The following is a 12333-nucleotide window of genomic DNA, read 5'->3' as shown; positions in this document are numbered from 1 at the left end:
TCTATGCTCGCTTTGAGGCAAGCAACACTGAACCATGTATGAGAGCACCAGCTGCTCTGGATGACTGTGTGATCACGATCTCCATTGCCGATGTGAGTAAGACTTTTAAACAGGCCGCAGGCTCAGCGCATGCTCTGACCAGCTGACAAGCGTCTTCACTGACATTTACAACCTCTCCCTGACCCAGTCTGTAATACCTACATGTTTCAAGCAGACCACCATAGGTTACCTTGGTGATCTTGGGCACAAGGACTATCTAAATGACTACCGCCCTGTAGCACTCACATCTGTAGCCATGAAATGCTTTAAATGGCTGGGCATGGCTCACATCAACACCCTCATCCCAGAAACCCTGGACCCACTCCAATTCGCATACCACCCGAACAGATCCACAGATGACACTATCTCTATTGCACTTCACACTGCCCTTTCCCACCTGGACAAAAGGAACACCTACGTGAAAATGCTGTTCATGGACCACAGCTCAGAGTTCAACACCATAGTGCCCTCCAAGCTCATCACTAAGCTAAGGTCCCTGGGACTGAACACCTCCCTCTTCAAATGGATCTTAGACTTCTTGATGGGCCACCCCCAGGTGGTGAGGATAGGCAACAACACATCCACCATGCTGACCCTCAACATGGGGGCCCCTCAGGGGTGCGTGCTTAGTCCCCTCCTGTACTCCCTGTTCACCCACGACTGTGTGGCCACACACAACTCCAACACCATCATCAAGTTTGCCGATGAAACAACGGTGGTGGGCCTGATCACCAACGATGAGACAGCCTATAGAGAGGTCAGAGACCTGGCAGTGTGGTGCCAGGACAATAACCTCTCCCTCAACGTCGGCAAGACACAGGAGCTTATCGTGGACTACAGGAAACAGATGGCCGAACACGCCCTCATTCATATTGACAGGCTGTAGTGGAGTGGGTAGAGAGCTTCAAGTTCCTCTGTGTCCAAATCGCTAAGGATGTATCATGGTCCAAAGACACCAACACAGTCAAGAAAAGGGCCCAACAACACCTCTTCCCCCTCAGGGGGCTGAAAAGATTTGCCATGGGCCCTCAAAAAGTTCCACAGCTGCACCATTGAGAGCATCTTGACTGGCTGCATCACCGCTAGGTATGGCAACTGCTCGGCATCCGACCACAAAACGCTACAGAGGGTAGTGCGTACGGACCAGTACATCACTGGCGACAAACTCTTTGCCATCCAGGACCTCTATACCAGGTGATGTCAAGTCATAGACTGTTGTTTCTGTTCTCTCTGCTACTGCACGGCAAGTGGTACCGGAGCGCTAAGTCTGGGACCAAAAGGCTCCTGAACAGCTTCTAACCCTAAGCTATAAGACTGCTAAATAGTTAACAAAATAGCTACCTGGACTATCTGCATTGACCCTTTTTGCACGAACTATTTTTTGACTCTATGCACACCCACTGGACTCTACCCACACACTCACACCTACTCACAGGCACACTGTCGCCACACACACACTTACTACTCGTCAGATACGCTGCTGCTACTGTCTATTATCTCTCCAGCTGCCTAATCCTGAGAAACCTAGCTAAAAAACTGTCATTCCAAGGCTGTGTGAGCCAAATATCAGCCTGAAAAGTTGTTTGAAAATGATGTGACAACAGGGAGTCAGCTCCCATATCTTGACTGGTTGCCAGTGTAGGACTCCAGCCAAGGTCTCATCTTTGATAAATTCCCCTGGCTCCGGTTTCATAACGCGTTCAAATTAAAACCACTACCTGTTTCATAACACGTTCAAATTAAAACCACTACCTGTTTCATAACACGTTCAAATTAAAACCACTACCTGTTCCATAACACGTTCAAATTAAAACCACTACCTGTTCCATAACACGTTCAAATTAAAACCACTACCTGTTCCATAACACGTTCAAATTAAAACCACTACCTGTTCCATAACACGTTCAAATTAAAACCACTACCCGTTTCATAACACGTTCAAATTAAAACCACTACCTGCTGGGCCAGCAGGGACAACAACCACAAAAGTGATGTTTCTACGCTGAGTGTTCTACAGAGAGATATCAAACCAACTGATGTGAAAGCAAGTGTGAAAGCAAGGTTCTCACCACTAAAGTTACTGTTCTTGTCTTGCTTCTTTCTTTGATTGTCTGACTATATTCTATTTTTTATGATCTGTCTGCCTCACAGCACAATCACACAGGTCCAGAGCTCCAGACCAATAAGTCCTCCCCTGATGTGCTCCTTTCTTTGATTGTAGCTGCTATACTCTATCTCTGTAATTCTTTCTGTTCTCTCAGCACAGTGCACAGTCCTGTACAATAGTGGATCCGATCAACATCATTCCCTCTGATTGGGTGTTATGTAAGATATGGAAGAAAAGAGACCCTAGCAGGCAGACACAAACACACACACACACACACACACACACACACAGAGGAGAGGAGACCCTAACAGAGAGGCACGGTTAATGTAATTTCCCTTCGCTCTTCTGATTCGACCACAGATAGTGTTTTGATTTCAAAATCCTTCCCTAAATACTACTGCATGCAACACTCTGCTGAAACATCCCCTCTAATGGGATGCACCACCACGGGAAGCACATCAGATAGAGCGGGAGAACCCTGTGCATGCTGGCTGGGGGAAGAGGGAGTTATGTCAAAGCTGCAAATGAGACACAGATACAGGAGACAGGAAGATAATCCCAAGGGTGGATACACACAGCCACCATATTCTGGGTGGGTTTCAATGATGGTGACGCTACATCTGAGGAATCGAGGATTCAGCACAGCACTGATTGCCAGAAGAGGTGGACAGATGAGGGGTTAGATTGACATGTGAATATCACCAGTGCACGCTTTTTGGTGACCCGAAAAAGGGAATCATGGAAATAAAACAATTATAATGTATAATGCACTGCTCTGTGAGCCATCCAGCCGAGAGAGAGTCGAGAAGAGCCTATGATAAAGCTTTGATGAAGCTGTCAGTCAAACAAACCCACAGGCAGTCTATACTCTAGTCTATAGACTAAATGCAGCTTTGTACTGTATGTGCAACCAACCATGTATCTCTTGGGGAGAGACCTCTGCAAACATTTGCAGTGCTGACTACATTTGTAGCGTCAGTGAGAGATAACAGAGTTCCCCTCCCACCATGGCCAACAGACAGAGCAGACCAAGGGAATTCCCCTCAACCAAATGAGAACAGGATCGATACAGTGTGCAGCTGAACAAGGTCCAGCGGGAAACAATTCATAGAAAGAGAGCAGTCGGTAAAAGGGACTTTAGATGGGCCACTAGAAAACGTCTCTCCCCACAAAATATGACACATCCTTGCGTAATCCCTGGACCGATAACCTGACCCTTTCTTAATTGAGAAACTCAACTAACGGTTACAGATAAAACACATGCTGAAACACATACTGTATGTAGACTGTAATCAAAACACCTTAATTGTATGGTTGGCTACAGACTCAAAAAGGGAAACCACATAAAATAGAATTGCTCAATTTGCTCCCAATGCACCAGAGGTAGTTCATAAATTAGACTCTGGGGATCTCCTTGTCTGTCCGTCTTTGGAACAGGCGGTGAAAAGAACACAATAAATCATCGGGAGCAGAATCACAGCTAATGAAGCTATTGTTGAGACATGCTGACTCTCATCTACATATCCAAATCCCACCAGTTACATAATTCTGCAGCAACCAACCACTAGTAACCATAAAGAAAAACAAGATGTACCAAGACATGATATTTGACATGACATTTGAAGATCAAGCAAGCCAGTCAACCATTACATTTTAAGAGACAAAACTGTAATAGCAAATATTTTTGGGAAGATAAAACAAGATGCTGGTAGGCTTATTGTAACGATTCACTGTAATTGATCTCATGGGACAAAAACAGATGAACCATTAACACATAACTTTTATTTGAATGCATTGCCATGTCAATATCTCTTTGGTACCTCAGTTAAATGGTAGCCATTATGAAGCAGTCTCACATCTTTCTGACTGGTTTAAATGGATAAAACTGGGGTGACGGGCAAGGACCTCAACAGCACTGCCAGTGCTCCGCTATAAACTTCAAAGGATTTGAAAGCTGTATCGCCATGATTAAAGTGACCTTTTGGATAATCAAATTTCAATAAACACAGTGCTCTATACCGCCATTTATTTGGCAGAATTACAACAATTTGCCTTTTCTTACTTACCTCTCACAGCCTAAAAGGTTGTAGGTGGTAGGCTTTGGATTTGGGTTGAGGAGGCTGACACTTTTGCCCTAAGGACTAATACCATATACGCAGCAGCACCTGCCACAGTTGCATGGAAAAATCCACTGCTTTAAGCCTACTCTGCTGTGAGCCCTGCAGCCCTTTTCTCTATTCCCTTTCATGCATCCCACCAAGCAAAAGCAAATGACTGTACAAAAAGACTCTCAGTACACTATATGGCTGCTGAACCTATCCCACTCCTCTACTGTCACGTCCTGACCAGTATAAGGTGTTATTTGTTATTGTAGTTTGGTCAGGGCGTGGCAGGGATGTGCTTGTTTTGTGCTGTCGGGGTTTTTGGGTATTGTTCTGTTTTGTATTTCTATGGTTTTTCTATGTTGTGTATTTCTTTGTTGGCCTGGTATGGCTCTCAATCAGGAACAGCTGTACATCGTTGTTGCTGATTGGGAGTCATACTTAGGTAGCCCTTTTTTCACCTGTCTTTTGTGGGAAGTTGATTTTGCATAGCTGTGTTTAGCCTGCAATACTGTGTGTTTGTTCGTTTTCTTCTTAAGTGTTCAATAAAGTTAAAATGAGCACTCAACCCGCTGTGCCTTGGTCGAATCCTTACGACGCCCGTTACATCTACATAGCTGTGTCCGCCCTGGGGAGAAGGGAGTGTGATACTGCTGAAAACTATGAGGGAGAGGAAAAGTACATAAAAGGGACGGCAGGTAGTCTAGCGGTTAAGCGCGTTGGGCCAGTAACTGAAAGGTCGCTGGTTTGAATCCCTGAGCTGACGAGGTGAAAAATCTGTTGGTGTGCCCTTGAGCAAGGCACTTAACACCAATTGCTCTGGATAAGAGCGTCTGCTAAATAATTGATTTGAGAGAGAGGTGCATGTTCTGATACGGGACTGATACAGTTGAAGTCGGAAGTTTACATACACTTAGGTTGGTGTCATTAAAACTAGTTTTTCAACCACTCCACAAATTTCTTGTTAAACTATAGTTTTGGCAAGTCGGTTAGGACATCCACTTTGTGCATGACACAAATAAATTCTACAACAATTGTTTGACTGTGCCTTCAAACAGCTTGGAAAATTCCAGAAAATGTCATGGCTTTAGAAGCTTCTGATAGGCTAATTGACATCATTTGAGTCAATTGGAGGTGTACCTGTGGATGTATTTCAAGGCCTACATTCAAACTCAGTGCCTCTTTGCTTGACATCATGGGAAAATCAAAAGAAATCAGCCAAGACATCAGAAAAAAAACTTGTAGACCTCCACAAGTCTGGTTCATCCTTGGGAGCTATTTCCAAACACCTGAAGGTACCACGTTCATCTGTACAAACAATAGTACGCAGGTATAAACACCATGGGACCACACAGCCATCATACAGTTCAGGAAGGAAATGCGTTCTGTCTCCTAGAGATGAACGTACTTTAGTGCGAAAAGTGCAGATCAATCCCAGAACAGCAGCAAAGGACCTTGTGAAGATGCTGGAGGAAACAGGTACAAAAGTATCTATATCCACAGGAAAACAAGTCCTATATCGACAAAACCTGAAAGGCCGCTCAGCAAGGAAGAAGCCACTGCTCCAAAACCGCCATAAAAAAGCCAGACTACAGTTTGCAACTGCACATGAGAACAAATATTGTACTTTTTGAAGACATGTCCTCTGGTCTGATGAAACAAAACTAGAGCTGTGTGGCCATAATGACCATCGTTATGTTTGGTGGAAAAAGAGGGATGCTTGCAAGCCGAAGAACACCATCCCAACCGTGACACACGGGGGTGGCAGCATCATGTTGTGGGGGTGCTTTGCTGCAGGAGGGACTGGTGCACCTTACAAAATAGATGGCATCATGAGGAAGGAAAATTATGTGGATATATTGAAGCAACATCTCAAGACATCAGTCAGGAAGTTCAAGTTTGGATGAAAATGTGTCTTCCAAATGGACAATGACCTCAAGCATACTTCCAAAGTTGTGGCAAAATGGCTTAAGGACAACAAATTCAAGGTATAGGAGTGGCCATCACAAAGCCCTGACCTCAATCCTGTAGAAAATTTGTGGGCAGAACTGAAAAAGTGTGTGTGAGCAAGGAGGCCTACACACCTGACTCAGTTACACCAGCTCTGTCAGCAGGAATGGGCCAAAATTCACCCAATTTATTGTGGGAAGCTTGTGGAAGGAAACCTGAAACGTTTGACCCAAGTTAATCAATTTAAAGGCAATGCTACCAAATACTAATTGAGTGTATGTAAACTTCTGACCCACTGGGAATGTGATGAAAGAAATAAAACCTGAAATAAATTATTCTCTCTACTATTCTGACATTTCACATTCGTAAAATAAAGTTGTGATCTTAACTGACCTAAGACGGAGTTTCTACTTGGATTAAATGTCAGGAATTGTGAAAAGCTGAGTTTAAATGTATTTGGCTAAGGTGTATGTAAACTTCTGACTTCAACTGTAAATGCATCCTTTAAAAGTACACTCTTCTTGTGCAACCACCCCATCACAGATCAAATCTGTGGAAACAGACCCAAGCACGGAGGTGCAGTATATGAATTGCTTGGCTGTGTAAAATAAAAGGACATAATAACACAGAGAAACATTTGCCTGGGAAAGATACACTAACTAGTGTTTTGTGGATTCCTTGTTTAACCTACAACATGTAATGGATCAATTCTAAATTGATGGGAGACATAAAACATTCCCCACTGGCCACTTCAGACAGGAAATACATTTATCATCTATTTTCAATTATTCACAATGTTGCACAGTATAAAAAAATACCAATGCAACCTAACACAGCACTGCTTAAAAACAATGTCGTTGACAGTCTGACACATGATTTGTAAACCAAATGAATAGTGCAGCTCTGAACTGAAAATGCCGTCACGGCTGAATTGTTGCTGTCGCTGAGAAGGTGATGGGTAATCTTAATTAGACTTGGCAAGGCTATAAAGTACTGCTGTACTGGAGATGGAAAGCATATCGCAACACTAACTAATATCCAGGAGCATGTATGCAGCTATCAGCAACTGTCCACCAAGAAGCAACCAACTACAGTCACTTTTACATTTCTGGACATTTCTGGAGCATCAGCAATTCTGCAACCTATTGACAGCCTGCAAGTAGACCTAGCTACATGCAAAAACTGTTGCAACTTCTCTTTTTGAATGGGCTCACAGAGCTGCTGAATGACCATGCAGTGGACATAATTCAGTACAAGGGGGGAAATTAATATGACATTGAAAACAGTGGCAAAAATTGTGAAATGAAAATGCTGGTAAAATAAGGTCTGGTGTTAAATAAGTGAACTTTGCTATTCAGATTTTAAAGCAACTTAATTGAGCCTATACACTTTACATAATTACAGAATACATTTGATTGTCCATCACTTGCTGCAAGTTGTGTGCCTCATTCACACTTTGATTGCAGATCGCTCTTTATCCACATGCTGTGGGCTATAAATCAATGAATAAAGTAGACCTATATTCCCTTTGGCATGGGTAAGCCATGACTACAGCATTTTAATTGCTATAACCGTAACCGACACGCAGTATGATGTGTTTTAAAATATAGCCTACATAATTTAACTGAATTAGTTTACCAACAAACAAAAAAATCACTACATCAAATCAGTTTGCGATAGAAGAGGGGAATACCGGTATTGGGGTTACCACTGCAGTGCACACAGAAGCTTGTTCAAGAGGTGCCTGTATTGATTAGATATATTAAGTACGAATAAAAGACCACAATGGAAAGCCAGATGCTCATTTATAATCACATCATGTTGATTTAAATGTAAAAACAATTTCTGACTGGTCACAACAGAGATATAAAAATAAAAAAACAGGCGCATTTAGACTATCCTTCAAGCGCATACGCTCACATGTAGACACACGCACACACAGACCTCTGCGACTGTAATGTTATAGCCATGCTCATCAGCGAACTTTATGCAATGAGATTAACGCAGATCCTGCTGTATGATAAAATCAAAAAAATCTTGGGAACAACAACAAAAAATACGAAACAGTATTGAGTAGAGCCATTTACCAGGTCCGTGCCCATGTTCTGTTGAGTGGTGGCAATCATCTTTGCTGTCTTCAACAAGCTTCTTCCTAGAATTGAATCGTGCTCCTTTCAGCACTTGACCTGGATGAATGCACTTGCGATGTTCACAAGTTATCCAAGTAAAAATGCTCGCTCGCTCTCTCTCTCTCTCTGTATCGCTCTCTGACTCTTATTCTACGGTATCTCCACGGGAGGGAGAGTTTGTGTGTGTGTGTATGTGTGTGTGTTGTTCTGTTTATGTCTTTTTGCTTGCTTCCTCACTGATTTCCAACCCATACCATTGATTAGAAGGGTTGGGGAGTAACATGTAATCTGATTACCCCCCAAAATGTAACTAATCAGTTATGTTACCAGCAAAAACGATGTAATCAGATTACAGATACTAGAGTATTACTTAATTGATTACTTTTAAATTCAGAAAGGATGTTTGTGAAAAATATACTGCTCAAAAAAATAAAGGGAACACTTAAACAACACAATGTAACTCCAAGTCAATCACACTTCTGTGAAATCAAACTGTCCACTTAGGAAGCAACACTGATTGACAATAAATTTCACATGCTGTTGTGCAAATGGAATAGACAACAGGTGGAAATTATAGGCAATAAGCAAGACACCCCCAATAAAGGAGTGGTTCTGCAGGTGGAGACCACAGACCACTTCTCAGTTCCTATGCTTCCTGGCTGATGTTTTGGTCACTTTTGAATGCTGGCGGTGCTTTCACTCTAGTGGTAGCATGAGACGGAGTCTACAACCCACACAAGTGGCTCAGGTAGTGCAGCTCATCCAGGATCGCACATCAATGCAAGCTGTGGCAAGAAGGTTTGCTTTGTCTATCAGCGTAGTGTCCAGAGAATGGAGGCGCTACCAGGAGACAGGTCAGTACATCAGGAGACGTGGAGGAGGCCGTAGGAGGGCAACAACCCAGCAGCAGGACCGCTACCTCCGCCTTTCTGCAAGGAGGAGCAGGAGGAGCACTGCCAGAGCCCTGCAACTTGACCTCCAGCAGGCCACAAATGTGCATGTGTCTGCTCAAACGGTCAGAAACAGACTCCATGAGGGTGGTATGAGGGCCCGACATCCACAGGTGGGGGTTGTGCTTACAGCCCAACACCGTGCAGGACGTTTGGCAATTGCCAGAGAACACCAAGATTGGCAAATTCGCCACTGGCGCCCTGTGCTCTTCACAGATGAAAGCAGGTTCACACTGAGCACGTGACAGATGTGACAGAGTCTGGAGACGCCGTGGAGAACATTCTGCTGCCTGCAACATCCTCCAGCATGACCGGTTTGGCGGTGGGTCAGTCATGGTGTGGGGTGGCATTTCTTTGGGGGGCCGCACAGCCCTCCATGTGCTCGCCAGAGGTAACCTGACTGCCATTAGGTACCAAGATGACATCCTCAGACCCTTTGTGAGACCATATGCTGGTGCGGTTGGCCCTGGGTTCCTCCTAATGCAAGACAATGCTAGACCTCATGTGGCTGGAGTGTGTCAGCAGTTCCTGCAAGAGGAAGGCATTGATGCTATGGGCTGGCCCGCCCGTTCCCCAGACCTGAATCCAATTGAGCACATCTGGGACATCATGTCTCGCTCCAACCACCAACGCCACGTTGCACCACAGACTGTCCAGGAGTTGGCGGATGCTTTAGTCCAGGTCTGGGAGGAGATCCCTCAGGAGACCATCCGCCACCTCATCAGGAGCATGCCCAGGCGTCGTAGGGAGGCCATACAGGCACGTGGAGGCCACACACACTACTGAGCCTAATTTTGACCTGTTTTAAGGACATTACATCAAAGTTGGATCAGCCTGTAGTGTGGTTTTCCACTTTAATTTTGAGTGTGACTCCAAATCCAGACCTCCATGGGTTGATAAATTGGATTTCCATTGATTATTTTTGTGTGATTTTGTTGTCAGCACATTCAACTATGTAAAGAAATAAGTATTTAATAAGATTATTTCTTTCATTCAGATCTAGGATGTGTTGTTGAAGTGTTCCCTTTATTTATTTGAGCAGTGTATATTATGACACCTTTCTGTTTTCTCAGTGGCTTTCAATTCAGAATCAGCATTGAACAAAGGGGCTAGATTAATTTTGTTCCACCTGAGCCGAGTCTGACCACAAGTCAGAGACCACTATGATGACATGACACACCAAATGTTGTCTTCTTCTGATTCCACTAAATGGGATAGTAATTCAAAAGTAACAAAGATTATGTTACTGAATTTTGCTAATCCAAAAGTTACGTTATTGATTACAATTTTGGACAGGTAACTGTGACGGGTTACAGTTGGAAAGTAACCTACCCAACCCAGTTGATAAACTCTGAAATTAATCAAGACACAGTCGTAACCTCTGGCTCAGCAACATTCTATGGCTGTAAGTAGTCATATTGGGGCAACACATATGCCATGTAAATCACGGTTCTGACTAGATGGAGTACAGCAACGACCGGAAGTGACTTTTCGTAGTAGGTTAGGAGAGCATTTTAACTAACCTTTAGCCTAACCTTAACCTAATTCTCCTAACCTGCCACGTTAATTCTCCTAACCTGCTACAAAAAAGTAACTTCTAGTCAAAACCGTAAATCACAGCTACTGAGTTCAAATAGCCTAATAATGATAGAAATATCAATGTGTTAATATGATATCAATCAATATGATATAACAATAATAAGAATTCATGTTAATTAATACTAATGCTCAATAATTATTGTCATCATAATATCAACCATTATAATGTAATATGGATTCGATTTTCCCATATGTTCATAAATATTTCACCCATTTTATTCGCTCTTGTATGCTGCATATGGAGCTGATTTGAGTTTAGCGTTTTCCCATGAGAGAGACGCTAATTGACTACTCTGTGGGGAGGAAAGACTGGACTGGCTTATACTGGATCAGAGCTAACATCAGTCGTCACTAGTTACCATAACCACAAGGCATAAACGCCACCTATTTAAAAATGTATCTTCAAAAAATCTGATTTTGTGGCTGTGGTAAAAATCTGATTTTGTGGCTGTGGTAACCGCCATCTGCGCGTTGATTTACAGCTAGGTGCAGAACGTCAGTTGATATTCATTGGTTAGTGGGTACATTTGAAATGCAACGCGCCTGCCTTGCTTCTTTTACACACTTCCAGGAGTTTAGCGTGAGATAACCCAAACAAAAGAATAACAAACTTGATCATCCAGTGCAAAAACAGAGGTCAAAACACTTGGCTGTGCAAAGATTTTTCTGTTTTGTCTGCCTTTTTTCATTAGTGTGGTGGACTCAAACGGTATGTAGTGGCAGTGCTAGTAGCTAACTGTTAGCTGTACAGTAGTTTTAATTACACATCACCAGCAATGTTGGCTAGCTACTGTAGCCAGCTAACGTTAGCGTCTGAGCTAAGTCTACTGTTGCTTTCCTTCCATCTAAATTCCTTTAAGAATGTGCTCCTAATCTCAGCTCGTTACCTGTACACCTGGGAGCCAGAAATCTTTCTGATTGAGAGGGGGTCAAATACTTATTTCCCTCATTAAAATGCAAATAATTTTATAACATTTTTGACATGCGTTTTTCTGGATTTTTTGTTGTTGTTATTCTGTCTCTCACTGTTCAAATAAACCTACCATTAAAATTATAGACTGATCATTTCTTTGTCAGTGGGCAAACGTACAAAATCAGCAGGGGATCAAATACTTTTTTCCCCTCACTGTAAGGATCCCCTGCTAGTGTCTTGTTCCTCTTCCAGAGTTTGAATGCTTATCAAAGCCTTTTCTGTTAACATCTCAACACCTGAAGTGTAAAAGTATTTCATTTTGTTTTCCATAGATTGCAGACCATAGATGAGTCTGCCTCCATTTTATCAGACATCAGCTATGATAAAACAGATGACTCTCTGGTAAGCTTGTATCTTTGTCTTGTCTAAATTCTTGAGCCTCTGAATCATCAATTATGTTACTCATAGCCAAACCATTAGCAGGGAGAAGGGCTAAGACAACCAATACATTATGTAATTGAGACGATAATGTGCTATATACGCT

General features: G+C 42.9%; 1 protein-coding gene across 2 annotated transcripts in view; it reads right to left on the bottom strand.

Moving 5' to 3' along the window:
* Window positions 1-8460, bottom strand: part of LOC115165657 (inactive dipeptidyl peptidase 10-like) — a 32809-nt gene extending 24349 nt beyond the window's left edge. For both annotated transcript variants that reach the window (XM_029718919.1, XM_029718920.1), the window contains exon 1: window positions 8286-8460. In XM_029718919.1, coding sequence (XP_029574779.1) covers window positions 8286-8324 — 39 coding nt within the window. In that variant the 5' untranslated portion in view covers window positions 8325-8460. The remainder of the gene's footprint in view (window positions 1-8285) is intronic.
* Between the last annotated feature and the right edge of the window lie 3873 nt (window positions 8461-12333).

Source organism: Salmo trutta, chromosome 28, assembly GCF_901001165.1.
Source record: "Salmo trutta chromosome 28, fSalTru1.1, whole genome shotgun sequence".
NCBI lineage: Eukaryota > Metazoa > Chordata > Actinopteri > Salmoniformes > Salmonidae > Salmo > Salmo trutta.
Note: the sequence above shows the minus strand (reverse complement) of the source record. Positions and strands in the feature narration are given on the sequence as shown.